This window comes from Meles meles, chromosome X (assembly GCF_922984935.1).
Source record: "Meles meles chromosome X, mMelMel3.1 paternal haplotype, whole genome shotgun sequence".
In the NCBI taxonomy this organism is placed as follows: domain Eukaryota; kingdom Metazoa; phylum Chordata; class Mammalia; order Carnivora; family Mustelidae; genus Meles; species Meles meles.
Window position 1 is genome coordinate 36,275,853 of NC_060087.1, and position 24,406 is coordinate 36,300,258.

The 24,406-nt window shown below is 45.4% G+C and overlaps 1 protein-coding gene across 2 annotated transcripts; it reads right to left on the bottom strand.

The window, feature by feature from the left end:
- Positions 1 to 1,597: 1,597 nt before the first annotated feature.
- CXHXorf38 (chromosome X CXorf38 homolog) lies at positions 1,598 to 21,259 on the bottom strand. 2 transcript variants are annotated; one of them, XM_045996073.1, is made up of 7 exons: positions 21,004 to 21,258; positions 20,718 to 20,852; positions 13,551 to 13,670; positions 11,494 to 11,643; positions 11,020 to 11,199; positions 5,140 to 5,322; positions 1,598 to 3,453 (listed from the first exon to the last, which is right to left on the bottom strand). In XM_045996073.1, exons 1-6 carry the CDS (start codon positions 21,217 to 21,219, stop codon positions 5,161 to 5,163), a joined length of 963 nt encoding a protein of 320 aa, XP_045852029.1. In that variant the 5' UTR covers positions 21,220 to 21,258; the 3' UTR covers positions 1,598 to 3,453; positions 5,140 to 5,160. The 2 variants fall into 2 exon arrangements, with proteins under 2 accessions (XP_045852029.1, XP_045852031.1); XM_045996075.1 differs by lacking the exon at positions 20,718 to 20,852 and having other exon boundaries at positions 21,004 to 21,259.
- Positions 21,260 to 24,406: the final 3,147 nt, after the last annotated feature.

Here is a 24,406-nt window from a genome sequence, read left to right on the forward strand (position 1 = left end):
AAAATGACAAAATCACAATCGTTTCCTCTTCTTGCCTAAAAATGGGGGAAATGGCAGTCGGTAAAACTGATAAGGCTATTGCCCTGTGGCTAGCTGGGGTTGGGGAAGAGGGTCAACAGCCCCTTAGGAATCTTACGGATGCTAAGGACTTGTCTTAAATCAGGTTACATGAGGTGGGGAAAGAAAAGGGTGGGGCTGTGAGTGTAAGGTCACTGTCTCTGCAGCAGAAGCTGCCTTTTAGGATTTGATGCCAAATCTGCCTCTGGAGGATGCAGGAAGTTCCAGAGGGGTCTACTGGGTAAAGAGTGCTTAAACCCTACTTTTGTTAAAGATTTCGAATGCCAGGGCACCTGGGTGGCTCAGTCGGTTAAGTGGCTGCCTTCGGCCCACTCAGGTCATGATCCCAGGGTCCCGGGATTGAGCCCTACATCGGGCTCTCTGCTCAGTGGAGAGCCTGCTTCTCCCTCTCCCTCTGCTTGCCTCCCTGCCTACTTGAGCGCGCGCTCTCTCTCTCTTGTCAAATAAATAAATAGTCTTAAAAAAAAAAAAGATTTCAAATGCAAACAAGGGCCCCTGGGTGGCGCAGTATGTTAAGCATCTGACTCTTAGTTTGGGCTCAGGCTGTGATCTCAGGGTCTTGAGATCAAATCCCCCATCTCACACATAGTCTTCTATAGCGTCATCTGGGAAGTGACATACCATCACTCAGCTGTTTCCTATTGGTCACGTGAACCAACCCCAGTACGTTGTCGGAGGAAAATACAAGGGTGGGAATACCAGAAGGCAGAGATCTTTGGGGGGGCCATCTTGGAGGCTGGCTACCACATATGGTTCTGAAATAAAATTTCTCATGCCTTTCTGAAACTCAGAAAGTAATAAAACATGTCAGGTCATCACTCACCTTCCCCCCAAAGATGTCACAAAATGCTCAGTTTACAGTTTTGTGGTCATTACTAACATGAACATATCGTGGAGCATGGGTTTGCGAAGAGGGAAAGTCATCTCTGGAAGATAGTATTTTCGTATTTTAGATAGTTCAGACTACATAATGTAGTAATAAAAACCAGTTCTTCAAGTTTTGAAATGAGTCATAACCTTTTATCAAGATTTTTATTAAAACTTGAAAGGAATTTTTCCCTTTACTACTATGTGAGTAGAAATTCATATATTTTTAGATCTGTCTTACAACATGTATTTTGTAATTTGAGTATATTTCAATCAAAGGCAGGTAGGTTTCTAATTAACCTGGTAAGGGAAAAGTAGGTAATAATCCCTACTGATAATTTCCCATTATTCTACATTTATAATTTAGAGGGCAAAATGATTAGAGGGAAAAAAATCCAAAAGATTCCAATGCCTCCAACTCTTAGGCAATGTTCCACTTACAGGATCTAATTTGTAGTATGCCCACCCAAGAGGTCTAACCCTTTGTTGCCTAGGATATTCATGTTTAAAGCCATATAAGTGATTAATATTTTAATAAAAATGAGGCTTTCAAATCATTAGGGTAACAATCACTTGTAATCTCCCCAAACTATCAAATTACAGTCCTTTCTGGCCTTCGCAATTTAACCTGTCTACAGATCTCTTCTGCTACTTTATGAAGCCAATAACATTTTGAATTGGCAGAGCTATTTTTCCAGAAGTTTTTGTTACTGACACACTTTTGTTATTACCTAGAATTCGTGTTTTATACTGAGCTTAATAAGTAACGTCCTTCTCCTTAGGTCCTCTGAGTTCCCTGGAAAAGCACAGGCTAAAATCCGAAGAATTGCCTTACCTTTACAACCATAATGTCAAAACTCTTTTTCTCCTCTAATTCTTTCCACCTACTGTGTCACAGGGAGAGGAGGAGAGAGTAAATCATATTGCTGGATGGAAACCAGGCCCGTGGAGACGACACAGCCCCGTGTCTACCGGCTACCGCCTCCCCAGTGCCCCTAGAAGTGGAGCTGACCCCCACAAAAATGGGAGGCTACAACTTATTCCAGGGAATTTGACACATAAGTCTTATAGTTTGAATTTATATTGAATTTATAATTTATATTGTTTACGTCTCGATTATCTTGAAATGAACAGACTGTAATTAAGAACTTTCAAAATACCAGGAGCGCATGTTTGTTGGACAAATTTTATATGGGACAATGCCACAAACAGAAAAGCCGCATTTCTTCTAACCACCCCCTTCGACCTCAATTCCTCTCCCAGTGGTAACACAGCGCAGGAGCCTGGGACAGGCATACAGCTTTCCGGGACCTTTTATTGAAAAAGACTGAGTTTTACAGCATACCATGCAATGTTGAACGTTCTGCTTCTGTTCTGTGTGTGTTAGAGATCCTTCTGTATCCCTGCACCGCAGCATGATGACATTCTTCTTTACAACCACAGAGTACTCTGTGGCTTGGATGCGCTGGGATTTCACCAGTCATCTCTTGATGCCAGGCTCCCGGTGCCACCGTGAGCACCCCCGTGTGTGCATCATGGGCCACGTGCCCAGATTCGTAGAGGAGAGGCCCACAGGCTGACATCCCTGTGCACGCTCCATTTGCTTTTTAAAGTCCTCTCTGGACATGTCTTCCCTTTCTTCAATTTCAGTGTGTTAAATGTTGCCAGTATAACGTTTTCTGCACAGTATCTTTCATTTATCAGAGCAGACAATAAATCCAAGACGATGGCACATATAACATTGTCCATACCTTATACATCCTCACATCTGGCATCCTCTTCAGTGCCTGGCTGTGGCGGACACTTGATAAATGTTTGAGAGAAGGAAAAGCTAACTGGACACAAGGGATATGAGACGAAAGTGTTCATAACCCCAAGTTCCTAAAGTTAGAAAGCAGGTCTTAACTTGGTTAGTGAATCAAGATTTAATTGGATCCTACCTTCCAGATGTACCTTACATCTAGAAGCTGGGAAACATTTCAGCAAATTTCTTAGTCTGGGCATGGTTGCGAGAACAATGCAGATTCTTACTTTACTATGGAGGTTTTCTAAAGAAATTGTGTGAAATGAACGAAGAAAATGTACAATTCAAGACCTGTCAGTTAGGAACATCTGCGTTCATGCAGGGTTTACAGCATTATATACATGCATTTTAATGTAAAAATATGCCAAATATACCCCCACCCTCTGCCCATTGTCTACAGAGCACATCCTTGATGGGCAGCCCAGCAAGCGAACGATGGCTTCCTTTGGGCTTGGAGTGGAAACACTTCCTCCAAGGAGTGCGGCAGGTGGCAATTCTGTCCCTGAAGGTCCAGAAGTGACCTGGCCCGGTTAAGTGCTGCTGGCTTTGAAAAGGAGCAGATGGAGGGGAGGGAGGCTGATCCCATGGACCACTGCATATGACTGGACAGTGGTTTTGCAGTTGAGGAAACAAATAGGACAAAGTCAGAAGTGGAGAACTCTTGGGGTAAAGCAACAGACGAAGTTACAGATGAATTTGTCAATCTGTGGAAAGAAAACGATGCCTCTGAATTTCCAGAAGAATGGTGATATTTCATCCTTAAATCTCATAACAAAGGACAAGGCTTAGTTAACAGTATGACACACATTTATGTGTAAGAATAAATTGTTGGTGGATCCTTCAGTCAACAAATATTTGTGAAGCATACGAGGGCTAGGCCCTGTGCTCGGCACTCAGAATATATAGAACTGACCAGAAAGGGCCATGATGGCCACGGGAGGTGACTTTTCCCAGGAGTGCCATACACAAGCCAGCAACTGCAGAGCTTTCCCCGATGTCCCCATCTGTGATGCTGGCTTGGGCCCTCTGCCTGCTTTGGTCAGTCAAGTCACCATGTTCTCCAGTCCCCTGCGACAGCCTGGGCCCACCTCCTCGCCCTACTGGCCTGACCTGTCAGAAACGGGGACCAATAATTCTGTACTAGCCAGAAAAGGCTAGGAAATGGTCTTTCTGGAGATTTGTTTTTTTGCCTCTTCCAAAAAGGAAGGATTTATATCTCAACACTTATATCACAAGTCCCCCATCCCCTGCTGCCGCTTGGGCATCCTCCTAAAAGAGACTTTCAGAAATGGGTGTGGGGACAGGGCTTGGATGCCAGTAGGCAGAGAATTCAGTGTGACCCTCCGCACAGGCCTGGCCAACCACAGACTTTACTGTGTGAAGCAGTTTTAAGTTTAGGACCAGAAAAGAATCTTACCTTCTGAATAGAAAACAAAAACAAAAACAAAAAACCACCCCCCCAAAACCCCAAAACCCCAAAACCCCAAAATCAAAACAAATAAAACAAAAAGAACCCTGGATAACAGCAAGTTTTGGCACAGCAGCATCTAACATTTTTTGGGCGGTTACAGATAACACAACACCAAGCTTATGAATATTAAAAAAAAATATTCCCAAAAAGTCAAAGAATCTAGGACAAACCAACAAAAACTCCTTTTCTGTCTGGGCAGGGTACTCTGATAATTGTTTCCTTTTATACAGAAAAGAAAAGCTGAGATTGAAGCCATGCTGACATTCACATAACAGGCCTGATTTCTGTCAGAGGGCAATCCAAAACAACAGAAAATATTTAATTTTCTTTATTTGAAAAGAAAACCATGAAACATTGGAGACAGTCATTTTAACAAATTTTTCTTATGGAAATGAACAGGTTGCTAAGAGCTAGGTATCACTGGCATTGTTTTAGAGCCGACAGGCTTTTTGATTAAGTCAGAAAGTTGATTTACTTAAGACTAGACCAGTGACGGGGCACCTGGGTGGCTCAGTGGGTTAAAGCCTCTGCCTTCAGCTCTGGTCATGATCCCAGGGTCCTGGGATCGAGCCCCGTATCGGGCTCTCTGCTCAGCGGGGAGCTTGCTTCCTCCTCTCTCTCTGCCTGCCTCTCTGCCTACTTGTGATCTGTCTGTTGAATAAATAAATAAAATCTTAAAAAAAAAAAAAGACTAGACCAGTGACTCCAGATATACTGGACTAAATAAAGCCGACAGGGACATTATGTTGAATTACTTCACAGATGTGAGAATGACCAATTAGAGCACAGAGCTCACTGTCCTTTCTTTCAAATAATAAGGACATGGGGAAACTTCAGGTTAGACCAAACTGTGTGTTCATCACGGCCTTACCTAAGAGAACAGGCATCAGGGTGATGAGGTTATTTTGTCCTTACTTACCGTCACATGCGGGAAATCACCTCAGGCCTTCCCTTCAGGTGTCTGGGCCCCAGGTTCCTTGGAATCTGGATTTTGGTGCTGTAGATGGAGGCTGTCTAGCTTCTGCAGATCTCCTATAAGACCACTTCTAAGATCCTTATTGTTTCTCAGAAATTCTTTTACCACTTGCAGTCGGTTTAAGATCTGCAAGAGGAAATCATATGATGTACGGCTTAGATCATTTAATAGCAGGCTTGTAATTCAGATGGAAAACTTACTAGGTCCGAGACTGGCTCCTTTTCACGTGTCTGCCAATAGCTGGTTCTGGGGTCACACAAGGGGGTGTTTGTCTCAAATTTTTTTGCTTTTTAAAGGCTAATATCCAAAATAGATGAGGAACTCGTACAACCCAATAGCCAAAAACCTCCAAATAATCCAATTAAAAATAGATAAAGGACCTAAATAGACATTTTCCCAAAGATGTATTATTGGCCAACAGGTACATGAAAAGGTGCCTAACATCGCTCTTCATCAGGGAAACATAAATCAAAACCATGATGAGGGGACACCTGCGAGGCTCAGTCCTTAAGTGTCTGCCTTCAGCTCAGGTCATGATCCCAGGAGCCTACTCCTCTCTCTCTCATTCCTCCTGCTTGTGTTCCCTCTCTCTCTCTGTGTCAAATAAATAAATGAAATCTTAAAAAAAAAAAAAAAAGAAAAACAACCACAATATGATCTCACCACATGCCTGTTAGAATGGCCGTCACCCAAAAGACAAGAGATAACCAACATTGGAGAGGAGGTAGAGAAAAGGGAACCCTTGTGAACTATCGGTGGAATGTAAATTAGTGCAGCCAGTGTGGCAAACAGTATGGAGGCGCCTCAAAAAATTAAAAATAGAGCTACCCCCGGGGCGCCTGGGTGGCTCAGTGGGTTAAAGCCTCTGCCTTCGGCTCAGGTCATGATCCCAGGGTCCTGGGATCGAGCCCCGCATCGGGCTCTCTGCTTGGCAGGGAGCCTGCTTCCTCCTCTCTCTCTCTCTGCCTGCCTCTCTGCCTACTTGTAATCTCTATCTGTCAAATAAATAAATAAAATCTTAAAAAAAAAAATAGAGCTACCCCATGATCCAGCAGTTCCACTTCTGGGAACATAGCTGAAGGAAACGGAAACACCGTGTCGAAGAGATGATGTCCACCCCTGAATTCATAAGCAGCATTGTTTACAACAGCTAAGACATGGAAACAACCTAAGTACCCACTGAGAGATGAATTGGTAACGCAGATGTGGTATATATATACAATGGGATATTATTCAGCCATAAAAAGAAGGAAATTACACTATTTGTGGTAACATGTAGGTCGGTCATCACGCCGTATACCCTAAACTTATGCAATGCTGCATGTCAATTACATCTCAATGAAAATGGAAAAATTTTTAAAATTCTTTTTTGCTTTAAAACCTCCTACATTTGTAGGAAAGGCTTATATATCTACCCCATCTCTATATGTGTATATACACACGTTTACATATATATATATATATATATATATATATATATATATATACATATAAAAATAAAATAAGGGGCATGTGGGTGGCTTAATTGGTTGGGCAGTCAACTCTTGATTTTGGCTCTGGTCATGATCTCATTGTTGTAGGATAGAGCCCTGCCACAGTCTCTGTGCTCAGAGTGGAGTCCGCTTGAGGTTCTCTCCCTTCCTCTCCCTCTGCCCCTCCTCCCACTCACACATGCTCTTTTACTCTCAAATAAATAAAATCTTTTAAAAAATAAAATAAAATGAAGCCCTTTCATTTGGAATTTGTACCTGCACATTTACTACTATTGCATATATGTATACTTATTACTTTTAAATATTTATAAAATATACATGTTTTAATAGTAATAAATATACAGGTACAAAATTCAAAATGAACACATGGGAACAAGGTAAAAAGTCAGTTTGACACAGTTAAAACAAATTTTTAAAATTACAAATGGGGAAGGCTTATGCATGTTTATAGGTTAAAGGGAGAAGAGGAAATAGAGGTGGAAAAACAGAAAGTACTGGAAAAATTACAGAATATAGTTAGACAGACTTGGATTGTGAAGCCCAGCTTTACCACTTAACCAGCTGTGTGACGCTAGGCCAGACACCTGACCTCTCTGAGCTTCCTTGCACGTATGCAAATAGAGGACAATGATACCAACACTACCTAGGATTCTTAAAAGGACTAGAAATAATCTACTTCAAGTGCTTAGCGTCATGTTAGGTATATCCCTTCCTTTCTATGGTCATTCCACAAATATTTTTCCAAATCCAGTCTACTATGTGCTATGCACTGCTCCAGGCAAAACATGCTTAGTACCTCCATTCCTCCAAACTCTTGGGCTTGTCTTGCACGTGTCTCTGTGCCTCTTCTCACCGCCCCACGTCTTTGCTGCCAGCCTGGGCTCTGAAGCCGGTATGGGCAACAGCCTCCTCCCAGCTCTCCCCACGCCTGGCCTCCCAACACAGGCTCAAGAGGGAAAGACTCCGCCCTTCCAATGGCTAACAGGCCACCAACACTTGCTTTCTCCACCTTCCCTTCTTTACCCCTGCCTGAAGGCCCTTCCTCCAGGTGTGCACCTGGCTAATCCTCCACAAGCCTCCCCCCAACCAGAACACAACCTGCCCCTCGGCCCCAGGGGCTCCAGCCGATTGGGCTAAGTCCTGATCGCCCAGACTGTGCTCCACATAGTACTTCTAATGCTTAGAAGCGGCGCATACATACGACGTTGACTGTTAACTGCCCCCCTCTACCGGGGTCTTTGTTTTGTTCACTGATGCACACCAAACTTCCAGAACAGGGCCTGGCACATGGGAGGCACATGGTCTGTAACTATTTCTGAAATGTCATAAATGAAGGGTCATTTCCATCCCCCCCCCCCGCCCCTCACTGCTTCAAGGGCATTCTGTCCCTGCCCCTGCTGCTCAAGGCTCCCCAGCGATCTCCATGGAGATGGTTCCCTCCCCTGGCTTTAAGAAATCACTAATGATTTTAAAGATTGCTCAAATTCCTTACATGTTTCTCAGCCACCTACTGTGCTTGCCATGCTTTTGCTGAATGGTTAAACTTGCTGGACCCTAACAGAGCCCTGAGGGCTGGCAGGGCACGATGGAGGGGTCTTGGGTGGTGGCCAGAGGCTGCTGCGGATGGGCCCAGGGTGGGCACACAGCACACGTGTCCCAAGGGGCCTAAGCAGCTGTTGCTCCCACTTGGCTCTGGAGTGGAATGAATCTCGCAGGCACAGACAGAGTGGATTTTAATGGAAACCCCTTTTTAGAATGCTAGACATCACAGAGGCTCGTCAACTCAACAGAACAGGACGGAGGTGATGAGGTCTGTCTACTCGGCAGTCCCTGGCACCCCCAGGCTCCGTGATGCCCTGCCTGGAAACCGTCACAGTAAATTACCACCACGAACCATTTTTTCTCAACTTGGCTTTCCAAAGTTAGCCATGCTGGTTTCACGAACACCAGAAATAGGTCTTGTGAAACAGTCACCAAAAAAGCCCGTGGTCCTACTATAACCATGGTGTTTCTAAATTCCTGGATGCCTGGTTTTTCATCTTTTAGCATCTCAAATGAGAAGGCACCTTACCACTGATAGTGTCTTACAATAAACTGGCAGTGGTTTTTTTTCGTTTGTTTCTTTCTTAGAAGTAACTGGACTCATGCTGTCTTACAGTTGATGGCACTTGCAATTCAATGGAATTTGGTTTATCAAATCCTCTGACTTTGGAGACTAACCCTAAAGAACACGGATGCCTATATATGGTACCGAACCTTCCAGAAGAGAGCAGTTCCACACGCTGTGGAAAGCCAACTTTCAACTTCTTCGAGATAACAGGCCACTCAATCCTAACATATTTTGATCAATTGAAATACAAGAAATAACAAGATTGAAATTGAAATAACAAGAGAGATGCCATAGTCTACTGAACAGAAAGCATGAGAAATGAGAATTTATCAGTGCTATCTAGAGACTCTGGGGACCCAGAGGACAAACCCACTCACCCCAATTTCCTGTTTGTGAAACAAAGATAATGAGGGTCAGAATTTACAGTAGCTAGCTCCTCGGTGATAGGGGAGCTGCAGGGCTGCAATGCAGAAAGGCATCGAACCAGGCAGCGAGACCCGGGCCTGCCCTCACTTGCCAGCCATGTGGCCTGGCGTCTGTCAGCGCCTGTCCTTGCGGTTGCTGCCTCCTGTGGAAAGCAGGGGGATCTGGGCCCTGCCAGGTTCCCTGCCAGCTCTGAACTTACACAGGCTCCTGGCTTGAGTGAGCCACTACGGATGCATTTTGTTGTTTGTTACACAAACAGAAAAAAAAGAACTACGGCTCCCTCAAGAGAGAAGATGGAGTTACTGACGCCTCTGGGGCCTTAAGCCTGATTGTCCCCCCTCCCCGACCAGGTTGTCTCCTGTTCCCCGAGGCTTCTAACAGAAGCCGCAGAAACAAAACTGGGGCTGGTTCTAACCATGTTTTAAAATACAGTGAGATAAAACACACGGATTTAGAGAACAGAAGACGTACCCATCTTTTTCATTGCTGTAACAGGCCTATGGTGTGCTCGGGTGGGAGCATCCAAAAACCAGTGGTTTTCAATCCCTCTACTAAAGGAACTCACCAAGTTGAATGAATGAAGCATCTAGGTCAAGGTCAAAATGGTTAATAGAGGCCTATGGAGCAGTGAGGAGCAAAGCTTAATAAATGAAACACACACTTTGTATTAAATACACACTCTGTCTTTAAAGAGGTAAGCGGCAAAACTCCTTTCCTTGGACAAGGTAGAATGGAGAGGTAAAATGATTTGTCTAAGATCTCCTGGTGATTTAGAACTCTAATCTACCAAGTACTGGAATATGTCTGAACTTTCCTAGTACAATGCTACTACTGTTCACTTTTTTTTATACCTTGCGTGTAACAAAGGGGATTCATTTGTCCTATATTCCCTAGCAGGACTTAAGGCCATCATCAGTCTGCCATGTCCTAAGCTGGAAACCTTGCCGATCCTTTAACCCCTCCTTCCCCAACTTCTTCCAGCCCCATGTCACACTCCAAGTAATCTAAGCAGTCACTAAGAGCCATCAGCTCTGCCCAAGTAATGCCTCCAGAATCTGGCCCCTCTGCTGCCCCTCTAGTTTTTTTCCATTCTCACATGGCTGTGACAACTTCCTGCCTCCAACTACCATGAGTTAACTTTCTACAAGCCACGGCAGATCTAGCCAATTTACTCGTTCTTGCTTAAAGACACCTGTTGGCTCCCTGCTTTTTAGGAACAAGGCCCAAGCCCCTTGAACAGCAGAGCAAGGCTTTCAAAATACGGCTCCAAGCTCACCTGACTGCCCTCGCTTTGGACCGTCCCTCCTCCGCCTGCCTTGTCACTGCTCATGCCCCACTGTTCTTGCAGACGTCTGCCAGTGCTGCCAACTCCTTCGGCCAGCAGCGCCCTTCTGCTCTTGCCGGTCTGCCACACTCTTGTGTGATTCTGCTAGTTCCAGCTCAACGGCACCTTCTCGGCAAAGTCTTTTTCTTGTAACCACCCCCTGACCTGCTGAGAATGCCCGGAGCCTTTTGTTCAGAACCCTGCTGTATCCCTTACCGCATTGGTCCATTCTGTGCGCACACTGGGCACTCGACTGTTGGTTGACCGAGTGAAAATATTTGTGGCGAGGTAATACTGGTCTGTGCCAAAAGCATACTCATTTCTGGAAGCAATCTGACTTATCTGACTTCTAAATCAGAAACATAGCTGGCAGTCTGCTAAAAGGAGGGACTTTTCCTCCCTTGGTGCCTTTCTTTGTTTTGTTTACTCACACAGAGTGGATGATACCTTTTTTTTTTTTTTTTTTTTACCTCTTCAGGCAACACTTCTTGTTCTTGTGCTTGAAGATAGATCTCTTGAAGTTTTTCCTTTAGTAATTCCATTTCTATTTCGTTGACTTGACTCTCACTCAGATAAACTCCTGTTTCGTATTCACACCCGTCTCGCTGATCTTCGTCAGGGATGTGAACGGCCCAGTCAGATGTCAGCAGCTGTTGGATTACCGAACAGATGTGTGAATGATGGAACAGAAAAGATGCTCCACTGGGTTGCTCAAAGAACTTGTAACTAAACATCTTTGACTGGATCCACTTCAGCAATATCCTGTGACCAGAGATAAGCTTCTCAAGCCCAGCACAGTTCTAGATTTCGTATCAACAACGCCCCCCCTGCTCACATTCTATAATGTCATTTAAATCTAAGAAACTTCAAATTCTAAATGAGAGATTGCAGTTGCCTTTTCCCCCTTAATTCTTTAGGACAAAACTATTAAATCTGATTTTTACCTGTTCTATTCTGGTGTATGTTGCCACAATCTCTGGAATATTCTTGAATTCATTCAGGAAATTTTGGATCTTCATCTGAAAATCTCGAAGCCAAAGAGAAGACACTTTCATCTCTGAAGAATGCATGATTTCGTTACGACACTTAATCACCTACGGAAAGGCCAAAAAAAAAAAAAAAAGGACAGAAGGTTTCAAAGTCAAATGACAGAGTAAATGGAGATTTTGTACTTCCGAAGAAAAATTACAGGGACGCCTGGGTAAGCTCAGTTAAATGTTTGGATTCAGCTTAGGTCATGATCCCAGGGTCTAGGGATCAAGTGCCATATTGGGCTCCCTGCTTAGCAGGGAGTCTGCTTCTCCTTCTCCCTCTGCCCCTCCCCCTGCTTGTGCTCAACTCTTGTTCTCTCTCTCAAATAAATAAATAAAATCTTTATTTTTTTTAAATCATTTTTTAAAAGACTTTATTTATTTATTTGACAGAGAGAGAAATCACAAGTAGGCAGAGAGGCAGCAGAGGGAGAGCGGAAAGCAGGCTCCCCGCTGAGCCGAGAGCCCAATGTGGGGGTCAATCCCAGGACTCTGAGATCATGACCTGAGCGGAAGGCAGAGGCCCAACCCACCAATAAATAAATTCTTTAAAAAGGGGGGGGGGTGCCTGGGCTCTCTGAGCTCTCTGCTCAGCAGGGAGCCTGCTTCCCGCCCCCACCCCTCATCTCTGCCTACTTGTGATCTCTGTCAAATAAATAAATAAAATCTTAAGAAAAAAAGCTATGCCACATAACATATGTCAAGTGGAATAAAAGAAAAGAAAAATTACAGGAAGGCTTTGTTAATTACAAAACCCACAAGTGAGGCCTATAGGTGCTACCAGGGCTTGAGGGGATGTTTGATCACCTGCTACCTAGGAGTCATTGGAATCAGAAATACAAAGAAGCCTACAACTACTATTAGCTCTTGAAATCTTGTGACTGGCCAGTTATCAATCCCCAAATCTCTTAACTTAAAACCATTTGCCAAAGAGCAAGAATAATAGTTTCTGGCTCTGGGTTCACCCAAAGGCTGAAGCAGACAATGCGAAAATCTTGTAAATATTGTTGGAGCTCCAGGAAGCTGGGTCAAGGGGTTAAATATATATCATGGGGCTTGAACTCACAACCCCAAGATCAAGAGCTGAGCTGAAAGCAAGAGTCAGAAGTTTAACCACCTGAGCCACCCAGGCGCCCCATGTCTCATTTATTAATATATAATTCACACAAAGACTTCCACATTCTTAGTTAAAAGATACAAAGGTGTCAACTTGATACTGTGAGTTTTTGCCTCTGCTGAGAGCATGCAAGATTCAGTCCTTTCCATTGCTGGCATGCCAGCAAAATATACATGCATTTTCTCTGCATATTATATATAATCCAGGTATGCTGTATATGCTTTTCCATGACCCTCAGAGAAATAAATGTGCAAGAGCTGTTCTCTGGTGTAACAGAGAAAAGTCTAAATCCCCCAGAGAAAGTCTAAATCCATCGTGATATCTTCTGACACTGTCCATTAGTGTTTATGCTTCCTTCAGTCCCATGTGCCTTGGTCTTGCAACTATAGCCAAAGAAATTCAGAAGGGCAGGATTCAAATGCTGGCATATGATGGACAGAGTGGTGCACCGCTCTTCTATTTTTTTTTTTTTTTAATATGGATTACTTTGCTTCTGTTTATGGCAGACCACGGAAGAGAAATCTGTGGTTTATCTATTTTAGCAGCAAACAGTATAAGATCAAGGTCCTGGGAAACCAGTGAGGGAGAACTAAGGGGTCAGTCTCCTACCTGTATTTGCATGAGGCTTCTCGGACATAGAGAATGCGCATGCGCCGTGAGCCCTGCTAGCCCACTTAGCGATGCCAACCTTGAACCAAAGCCTAACATTCCTTGCACACCGCTGTTTCGGGGAGAGCCTGTGTGCTATGTGTGCATGGCTGCTTTGGCACCACAGAGTGCACCTCTCAGCTGGTCCTCACAGTACCCACCCGACCGACTCTCACTGTGTGGTTTTAAATCCGCCGGCTCTTACCTCAGTGACTTTCTTTCGATCAACGGTGAAGTGATCGCAGGAGTTGATGAGACTTAAAAGAGCAACGGCATCACATTCCTCGGGGCCGGTTTTGTCTGCCAGTCCTCGGGGCATGAAAGCCTACAGTAGGGGAGGCACAAGGGACGCCTGAGTCTCCTCCAACCCTAAGAGCTAGCAGGGACAGGTGTTATTTGCCCGCTTCCCAAATGATGACCGAAATTCTCTTACTGAGGTTTCGAGGTTGAGCCTTATGAGTCCAAAACACAAGCTCGGGAACCAGTGTCAGAGCTAAGCCTTGGCCAAGGGCGGTAGCCAAAGGGCTGCTCTGCCTGTCCCTCTGCTATATGGAAATACTTTAAACACCGGACAGAACTGGTTTCCTGTCCCTTTCTAATGGTATAAAAGCAGGCTGCATGGGTAGGAGGCACTGAAGTTGCAGTGGCTGAGTTGTGGAGAATATCTGAAATTTAAAAATAATAGTTATTTCCAAGTGGGCACTTTAGGCGCCTGGGTGGCTCCGTTGGTTAAGCATCTGCCTTCGACTCAGGTCACGATCCCAGAGTCCTGAGATCGAGTCCCCCAGATCAGGCTCCCTGCTCAGTGGGGAGTCTGCTTCTCCCTCTCCCTTTGCCCCTCCCCCTGCTCGTGCTCTCTCTCAAATAAATAAAATCTTAAAAAAAAAAAAAAGATGATTTGAGCAAGTTCATATGGTAGCATAAAGTTAAGAGCCTGGGCTTGGCAGTGCGACACAGCTGGATTCAAATCCCAGGTCTGCCACTTGCCAACTGTGTGACCCTGGGCAAGTTACTTACCCTCAGATTCCTCATCTGTAAGTAGAGGATAAGTTTCTGAAGCTGCCTCAAAGGGCATTGTGAGAATTAAATGAGTTAATGCAGGGGAAGCACTTGCACGGTGCCTGGCATGTGCTAAACCAACAGGCTGTAAATGTTGGCAATTACCGTGTTGATGATGCAAGGTGAGCATGACCTCCCCAGAAGTTACATGGACTCCTAGGGTTTGAGATGCTCGATATACCAGAAGGGCCTTGTTCTGGCATGATCTTGCCTTTTGTGGGGATTTTAGGGCATGGACCCCAGAGTGGTGTCACTGCAAGGCTTGGGTATGTTTCTTTCCTGAAAAGTCCCAACTTTACACCTGAGTGCAACCACTTCGCCAGGCTCAGAAGCTCACCCATACATTCCTGCCAAGGGACTAGAAAAGATGACAGATGCAAGACTGCTTGCAGTAAGAACTGTAAATAAAGAGACCTGCTCCCTTGAAAAGAAATCCATCTCAGCAGGCAAGCAACCACACTGCTCCCTACGGTATTGCTTATAATGGGATTCCAAAACGGGCTTGCGGTCGGGGGTCCGTACATGCCAAGGAGGATCAGGGCTACGTTCCTCAAGGTGCTGGAATCCTTCGCTGGAACCTCCCATAATTAAGAACTCTGTAGGGACGCCTGGGTGGCTCACTCAGTTAAGCGTCTGCCTTGGGCTCAGGTCATGATCTCAGGGTCCTGGGATTAAGCCCTGCGTTGGGCTCTCTGCTTAGCATGAGGCCTGGTTCTCCCTCTCCCTCTGCCCCCTCTTGCTCTCTTGAATGCTCTCTCAAATAAATAAGTAAAATCTTAAAAAAAACAATCTTTGTATGCCCTCTATGACCCAATCTGAAGGTATAGTAGCCAGTAACATCACTCTTTCCACATCTTAACAGCCACTGACATGCTGAACCTCTGAAAGTCTATGATGCGTGCTATGATTTATTTTTTTTAAGATTTTATTTATCTCTTTATTTATTTAGAGAGCGCATACCAGCAGGGAGAGGGGCAGAGGGAGAGAGAATCCCAAGCAGACTCTGCGCTGAGCACAGAGCCTGACTGGAGATAATGACCTGAGCTGAAATCAAGAGTCAGAGGCCCAACCTACTGAGCCACCCAGGCGCCCGTGGATGCTTTGATGTTAACACAGAAGGTAACTCATGTATCACAGACAAACTAGGGCAACGAAACTGAAGGAAAAAAAAATTTTTTTTACCTCAGCTCCTGCTGGGAGGATGGTCCCCAAGTTAGAGGGGGTCTTAGGTGCCTCAAAGCCAGGCATAATTTTTCTTCTCCATGACACAGTATTTCCTGCCTGACATTTTCTCACCAACATAGACCTTTCTTTTCCACATTCACGTTTTTTATTTTAAAATATTTATTTATTTGACAGACAGACAGATCACAAGTAGGCAGAGAGGCAGACAGAGAGAGAGAGGGAGCAGCAGGCTCCCTGCTGAACAGAGAGCCCGATGAGGGGCTCGATCCCAGGACCTTGAGATCATGACCTGAGCTGAAGGCAGAGGCTTAACCCACTGAGCCACCCAGGTGCCCCCACATTCACGTTTTTTATTCTCATCATTATTCCCTTTCTTCCAAATTAGAAGCTGACAGGGGGGCTCCACTGTCTCTGTGCCACGGAAAGGAGTTTCTTAAAATGCTATCACGTGCCACTGTGTTCCTTATGTCAAATGCAGTGGTGGGAAATGCATGGTACTCCCTCCCCCTACCCTGCCCTGCCTTTTCAGTGAATAGGAGAGGAGGTTGCAGAATCCAGCACGGGCTGGATCACACTGGGCCTGCCTGGCCCTGGAAAGGAGTTTGCAGTTTATTCTAAGGACGTCGGGAAGCCATTCAGGGGTTTTAGGCAAGGGAAGAAAACGATCTGATTCCCTCTCTTGAAGACCACACATTCTGCTGTGGGGAGAAGCGCCCAGAGTAGCAGCAGAGGCGGCCAGGTCGGGGGCTGCAGTCAGCAGCCAGGCAGGAGGCAGAGAGAAGGAACTAGCTTGCAGGTGTAAAGAAGGGGGCAGTGAGCAAGACAGACAGAGGGAGGGTGGTAACAGGTTGTGGCTCCTGGAGCCTGGCCATGGGTTTGGGGGTTGGAGATGAATCCTGCTTGAGGAGTAAATTCAAAGTGCCCAGGAGGGAGTATGGCGAGGGATGGAGCATGCAGCTGGACAGGGACACCTGGAGCTCAGAAGAGAGGGCAGGGCTGGGGAGACAAATTGGGGGGCCATCAGCATGAGTACAGTATTGAATGGTGAACTCCACGGGCCAGGGCAGTATTGCCAGAAGAAGGGGACAGAAGAGGCCTGAGAAAGGCGGGCCGGGGACGGGGAGGAGGCTGGGGAGCAGCCAGGGAGCTAGGAGGAAACCCGTGAGGGACAGTGATGTCACCAAGTGATGAGTGCTTCAAGAAGCAGGGCCAGTCGCGCCAAATGCCTGAGAGGAGAGAAAGATGAGGCTGGAGAACTGAAGGTCAAATGTGCCCGACAAGGCAGATGCAGTGGGCTGGCAGGGCCAGGAGCCAGGCTGGAATGGCTTGAAGAGTCACAGGCAGCTGAGGAACAGAGCGCAGGCACAAAGCCCTTTCTAAGAAGCTCCACTGGGTATGCGTATGGGAGGCAAATATAGAAATGGGGGGACAGAGCTGGAGGGAATGGCTCAAGGGAAGCTTTTCTTTTTAAATTTTGTTTTCCAAATATTTATTCAAGTGTTTTTTAAAACAGCTTTGTTTATTTTATCAAAGTACTCCCTCCTTGAGAGACACTTTTTTTTTTTTTAAAGATTTTATTTATTTGACAGAGATCCTAAGTAGGCGGGGGGGGGGGGGGAGAGCAGGCTCCCTGCTGAGCAGACACCCCCCCCCCCCCGCCCCGCAATGCGGGGCTCGGTCCCAGGATGCTGAGATCATGACCTGAGCCAAAAGCAGAGGCTTTAATCCACTGAGCCACCCAGGCGCTCCTAAACAGCTTTATTGAGATATAATCCACATACCATATAATTCACCCCTTTGAAGCACACAGTTTTTTGTTTGTTTGTTTGTTTCTTTGAAGATTTGAGACAGAGAGAGCATGAGTAGGAGGAGGGGCAGAGGGAGAAGCAGGCTCCCAGCTGAGCAGGGAGCCTGATGCGGGGCTCAATCCCAGGACCCTGGGATTGTGACCTGAGTGAGCCACTCAGGAGCCTCTGAAGCATACAGTTCTTTGGGACAAAGTGAATGGATCTTAAGGGCATTGTGCTCAGTGAAACAAGTCAAAGAGAGAAAGACAAATACTGTATGATCTCACTTCTCTGTGGAATCTAAAACAAAACAAAATCCCAAGCTCCTAGATACAGAGAACAAGTCAGTGGCTGTCAGAGGTTGGGGGGTAGGCAAAATGGGTGAAGGAGACTGAAAGGTACAAACTTCCAATTACAAAATACATAAGTCAATGGGGATGTAATGTAGAACATGGTGACTATAGTTAATAATACTGTATTCCATATTTGAAAGTTGCTGAAACAGATCTTAAAAAATTGTCATCACAAGAAAAAAAAACTTTTTGTAACTATGTATGGTGATGTGGCATCATTTCTCGATATTCACGCATATCAAACCTTTATGATGTACATCTGAAACTGACACAGTTATATGTCAGTTATACCTCAATTAAAAAATGTCCAATTCAGTGGTTTTGAGTATATCCACAGGGTTGTGCCACTATCACCAGCCAATTTTAGAGCATGTTCATCACCCCAAAAAGAAGCCCTCTACCTCCATTAGCTATCATCTCCCTCTTACCCCCAGGCCCTGGCAAACACTCATCTCTTTGTCTCTATAGATCTGCTCATTCGGGACATTCCATATAAATGGAATCATATAATATAGTACTGGCTTCTTTCACTTAGCATAATGTTTTTTTTTTTAAGATTTTATTTATTTATTTGAAAGACAGAGATCTCAAGTAGACAGAGAGGCAAGCAGAGAGAGAGGAAGGGAAGCAGGCTCCCCGCTGAGCAGAGAGCCTGATGCAGGGCTCGATCCCAGCACCCTGGGATCATGACCTGAGCTGAAGGCAGAGGCTTTAACCCACTGAGCCACCCAGGTGCCCCTAGTATAATGTTTTTAAGGTTCATCCAATGTCCTAGCATGTGTTAGGACTTCATTCCCTTTTTTTTTCCTAAGATTTTATTTATTTGAAAGAGAGTGAGAGTGAGTGAGTGAGAGACTGCTAGCGAGCAGAGGAGGGGCAGAGGGAGAGGGAGAAGCAGACTCCTGCTGAGCAGGGAGCCGGACCGGGTTTGATCCCAGGTCCCTGAGATCATGACCTGAGCTGAAGGCAGATGCTTAACCAACTGAGCCACCGAGGTGCTCTCCTCCAGGGAGAGGGAGAAAGAATCCCAGGCAGACTCTCCAGTGAGCTTGGAGCCCAATGCAGGGCTCGATCCCAGCACCTTGAGATCACCACCTGAGCCAAAATCAAGAGTCAGATGCCCAACGGACTGAGCCACCCAGGCACCCCAGTTCATCACTTTTTATGGCTAAATGACATTTCATTGTATGGACAGGCCACAATTTGCTCATCCATTCATAAACTGATGGACATTTGTGTGGTTTCCACCTTTGGCTGTTATGTTATGAATAGTGCTGCTGTGAACACTCATGCCCAGGTTCTTGTGTGGATGTGTATTTTCATCTCATTGCATACAAACCTAGAAGTGGAACTGCTAGGTCATATGGTAACCCTGTGTTTAATCCCGTGTTTTTTAAAAAAAATTTAAAAAACAGAGGTAACATTAAAGCTATCTGTAGGGTGATGGGAATAAGCTGGGAGGTAGACAGAATGGATACCTCCTGAGGCCTGAAAGTCCACGGGCAGGAGGGAGGGGATATGGCCCGACATACAAGTGAAGGGCCAAAGTGGTAAGAAGAGAGATGCCCTTCCTCCTTTGTGCCAGAAGGAAGATGATGGAGCACATGGAGGTAGGTTCGCAGGTCTGGTAAAAAGATGAGGAAGCACGAATCTGGGGGCATCCATCAACTCTAAGAAAAATTGCACAAAGTCAGTAGCTGGCAGTGAGGGTGGAGGAATGGGAGCTTGGTGAGGGAAAGGCAGCAGCAACAACTGTCGGCAGGAACAGGAGCCCTATACAGAGCCACGGCCAGACCACAGGGGCTCATGATCAAGAACTAAAAGTGAAACCAGTCCGCTCCCTTGTAAGATTCTTCCCCTGAGCACACGTAGATGACGGTGTCATCGGGACTGTTGTTGGGCCATGCAAGTTCAGAGAAAGGAGAATAAAAGGAGGATGTGATTGAAGAATATAAACACGGGGGTTGGACTAAAAGGTCTGTTAGTGACAGCAACAAAAAGGGGCATGAGCAGGTCACATGGGCTTCAAGAGGACTCCAAGGGTATGAAAGCAGCAACAAAGACCAAACAGGTGAGGGACAGTCACAGTGAAGGGCAGAATTTTAAGTTTCTCTTTTCTAAGTAAAAGTTGGCAATTCTGTGGTGTCAACAACAACAAAAAAACTGGGAAGAGGGTGTAGATGCGGTGGGTTTACGGGTTTACGATAGCCATGACTCTGTGGCCACTGATCAAGTCCAACTTCCTCATTTTTGAGGTTAGGGAACAGAGCCTGGCCTAAGGACACGCAACAGCAGCAGAGCGGGGACTCTGATCCCTGCTTCCCAGGCACTAAGTCTGTGCCTGTGGCTAATCAGCACATAGAGGGACTACAAAAGTTAATTTGTGTTAGGGGCTGACTTTGCCCTGCCCCACCCCACCCCTTACTGGGCTTCTGGAAAACATTAAAAAAAAAAAAAAAAATCCCCAATTGGCCCAAGTGGCAAGTCACAGAGCCAAGATCTAAGTCTTCTCTCTGGCTGCCCACTCTATGTGACCTCCCCAAAGTTTTATTCCTTACCTGGCCACTTAAAGTCCATTCTGTTTCAGCCCTAACTTCCCTTGGCTTCTTCTGCCATCCTGATGGCACCCTACAGCCAAAATGAGCTACTCAAGGAGCCTACACTCAAAAACACCTTACTGTCTCTCCCTCTGGGCCTGTGTTCAGGATGCTCGCTCTACATCTTGCCTCAGCGTCTCATGCTGAAATCTTTCCTGTAGCTGTCCAAGCAGGGGTGGCAAACTTAAATGTCTTGTTAGCAGAAAGGTAGAAGCAAGCTTCTGCTTCGCTAAGCTAGATTGGATCCTGTACAGCAGCTCTGAACTGCCTGGACACTAGAACCCAGATCAAACACCCATTCCTCTATCTTTGCATCTGTTTATGGGGCTCTGGGCTTCAGGTGACCGGCTACCTGGTGGGTCACCTCCTACCCTCTCAAGCAGGTGCTTACCTTGGCCACCTCCCAGGCGTCGACGGGCCAGAGGCCCGGCCGGCAGTTTCCCCAGTGGACGTCTCCATTCCTGTTGGTGTGGTGTTTCAAAATCTCCCGTTTCCACTCTGCGCAAACCTGACACTGAGGCTGAAACTACAGGGGGCGGCGGTGAGAAGGGGCCCAGGAGGGAGGGGCGGCGTTTTGGGCAAGTGGGCCGGGGCGTTGCGGTCCGCCCCGCCCCAGGAAGGGCTCGGGACCCTACGCTCGGGGACCGGGACGGGGGCCAGAGGGGCCAGGGGCTCACCTGGCGGGCGCGCGGGCTACACCGAGAGCCGCTGCGGCAGGCGGCGCGGGGGCCCAGGCTGGGGGCGGCGGCGACTAGGCCGCGGTGGAAGGCGAGGACCTCGCGGGCGACGAAGCCCTGTAGGCAGCCGCGCAGCAGCAGCAGGCAATGGCCCGCCTTCACCCAGTTCTTGTACTCCGCGCAGTTAAGACGCGCGGCCAGTTCAGCCAGCACCATGTCCCGTCGGGGTCCGGGGGCGAGGGGCGGGGCGGGCGGCAGTGCGCAGGCGCGGAAGCCTGGGCGGTGCTCCGCCTAGAGCCCGCCCCCACGTGCAGGGCGAGGGGAGGGGCCACAGCTCCTCGCGCGGCGTCCAGGATCCCGGGGCGGAGCCTGCTGTCTTAAAGGGCAGGCCTGCTCCATCCCGGTGTTAGGTGACAGCAGATGTGTGATGCTTGCCCAAAGAGCTTGTACCTGAAACTCTTACGCCCTCTTGTCTGTTCCCCCAAACCGAGACCCTGCCAGTCCCCGATTCGACTGCCTCTCCTAATGTCTGTGCTCTTTTATTGTAGAAATACAGAAGATACTCAAGGCACACTTTTGAATTACATATGTTCCTTGCATTATACAAGTCTATAGTTTATTTAGTTCCTAAGCCCAATAGATTGGCTGCAGCAAGTAAGGGCATTAGTTCAGTGTGACTGCTGGCTACCTGCATTACGCATCTATCCTGCGTCTGCAATGTCAAGGTGACACAAAGCTCAAAAACATTTGCCACTGGACCATCTAGCAGAAGCAAACAAGATGCGCATCCCCTGTATTCTGTGGAGGGCTGCACTACCCTGAGCCGGATAAGGGCTTCTTCCACTATGGTCCTGAAGCATTCAGCTTGGATGATTATTTAGTACTCTTGGTTATAATTAGTGCTTTTTACATAAGGCAGTCTTAGTTAACTTCCAAATAAGTGCCATGAGGATCAGAAGGCAAGGGACTGTCAACTCCGTGTGACAAGAAGTCCTCTGTTTTAGTTGCTTTTCAGTGAGCTTCTTGAGCTTGGAAGAGTGTTAAAACTTTCCCCCGACTTCGTGGTTAAGAGCAAAGTGGCACCAGTGTGTAGGAGCCCTAGCTCTGAATTTCAACTGCCCCCTTTCAACTGTTTGATCTTAAGTAAACTTAATTTTGATCTCAGCAAATTACTTCATTTCTCTGGGGCTCAGTTTACTCATCTGTAAAAGGAGGATATTAATACCTACCCCACTGAGTTGTTGTGAGGATTAAATACACATTGAAATATTTAGGACAGTGCCTGGCAACAGAAAGCTCTCAGTAACTATTAGCTATTATTTTAAATGGATCTAAACGTGCTCTTCCATCAACCAGTCATATTTCTGGGCAAGGTATTTAAACACATCACTGGCCACTTGGAAGTGGAGACAATATATAGAAAATTGTGAGATCTGGTCTCCTGGGGTTGTGCAGCACAATGCTGGTTGGCCTCTGCTTTTTTCTTAATAACCTCAATACTAAATCCACCCTAGGTAAATTTCAATTCATTTCCTTAGACATACTGTCCACTCCCATCAAACTAAATGAAAGAGGAAATTCCCCAAGAAATAATGAAATATGCATTAACATTTTTCCTTTCTGTCCTTTAAGTTTCCTGGTAAGTTCTCTTAAAATTTTCTGTACATTGATTTTTATATCAAGAACTTGGATTAATAAATATTTAAGTAAAACCTAATAGGTAGTTCTTTGAGGGAAAAATCATGAAAGAAACTTTTTTATGTAGAAATTGGGTTCTGAATTTAGAGTAGCAAAATTATACTTCTTGAAGTTATCAAATTAATCATGGTCCACAGAATGACTAACAAACGGTTAGTATCCTGTGGCTGAATGAGTTCCTGTATTAACTGCAACAGTTATTAATGGTATTTAAATTCAAATCACATGTATTTTAGTTTTAGCTTGTACTAGCTCAGATTTAACTTTCATACATAAGGTTCGGCCCGTTATTAATAACTTGATATGTTCTGTTGAATTTTTTGCTTTCTTCCTAATTCTGAAAGTACTACTATACATTCTGAAACGGCATTTCGGCAAATGAAAAAAAGAAGCTGGCAAATCAGGGCCAATTTCTTCTTTCGAGATCAAACTAATGCTAAACCAGACTACAGTCCAAAATGTCTCCATGCAAATTAACTAGAGAGAGTTGGTAGTTCTCTGAAACTTGTATAAATTTTATTACCGAAATTACTAAAATTACATTGAAAACAAAGTTAAGACCCCAACTACCTATCAGAAAAAAATCACTCTGGGCATCCAGTCCCTTTGATTGAACCTGGGTAACAAAAGAGGCAGAAGACATGGTTTATGCTGAAACCTAAGATTTGAATGCTAGTGTTTTCAAGCTTTAATAAAGTATATTTCAATTCCAAGTACCAAACATATCAAAATTCATATTCATGGGTTTATTCTTACGCATCGAAAGCAAATTCTGCTCACTGAATCCTATTTTGATTTGCACGAGGCATTCAGAGACGAGTTATCATCAGGAAAAAAGTGTCCACTGAATGTATCGTGTTTAAAAAATACAATTAACGTTTCAAAACCACACTTAAAAAGAATACCTGAAAAGTTTACTCTTTTCATAAAATTTGAGACAATATTATCCTGCTGATAAAAATACATTTCTTGTATATACATGTAGATTTCTACATGAAAGAAAGGACTCAGCTCCCAACAGAAAAGGGCTGACCCTTGATAAAGACATGTTAGATTGCCAAACTGATGTGATTCCCATTTTAAGGAGAATCGGAAACCGAAGGATAAAAGTTAAGTTAAAGGAAGGATAAAGTCCAGTCACCTGTTCCTAAACAGTGGTAGAGTTGGGCGAGAAGCAGGGGATAAAGGCAGAAATAAGACAACGAAGAAAGGCAAAGAAGGCCTGCACTCTGACCAGAAGTGAATGGAGAATCAAGCGAAGTTGAGAACAGATACAACATAGCTGCAGTGAGATGCCTGAAATTAGAATTTGGTAGTTGATAGTTAACAGAAGCTCAAATCATCTTAAAGTGGAATTAGAGCATCTACAATTTACTGGAGAGCCAATATTCCTGTGACCAAATAACTCAGTACAGTATTATCACATAAAAAACTTTCCCAAATAACATTAGGTCACCAGAAGACCTTTGCTTCTCTTCTAATCACATTCTTTGAAGCTTAAAAAAGTCCCTGACTCCCGGGAGAGACAGCACGGTGCTCCAAAAAGAAACTCTGCTGAGATGTGTCAGTACCAGAAACTCCACTTGACCCTGGACGGGCACCGAATCTTGGATTCTTCAAAGTGAGGGCACTGTAACCAGGTTTCTTCCAAGCGAAACACTTTACCATTTTGTTGACAATGAATTAAGTTAGGATTGTTTAGAAC

Coding starts and splice junctions, on each gene's coding strand:
- CXHXorf38 (XM_045996073.1), bottom strand. CDS start 21,219: ATGGTGCTGGCTGAACTGGCCGCGCGTCTTAACTGCGCGGAGTACAAG. Junction 11,200..11,493: donor CATACACCAGAATAGAACAG/GTAAAAATCAGA, acceptor GTAATCCAACAG/CTGCTGACATCTGACTGGGC. Junction 5,323..11,019: donor AAGAAGTGTTGCCTGAAGAG/GTAAAAAAAAAA, acceptor TTCCTCTTGCAG/ATCTTAAACCGACTGCAAGT.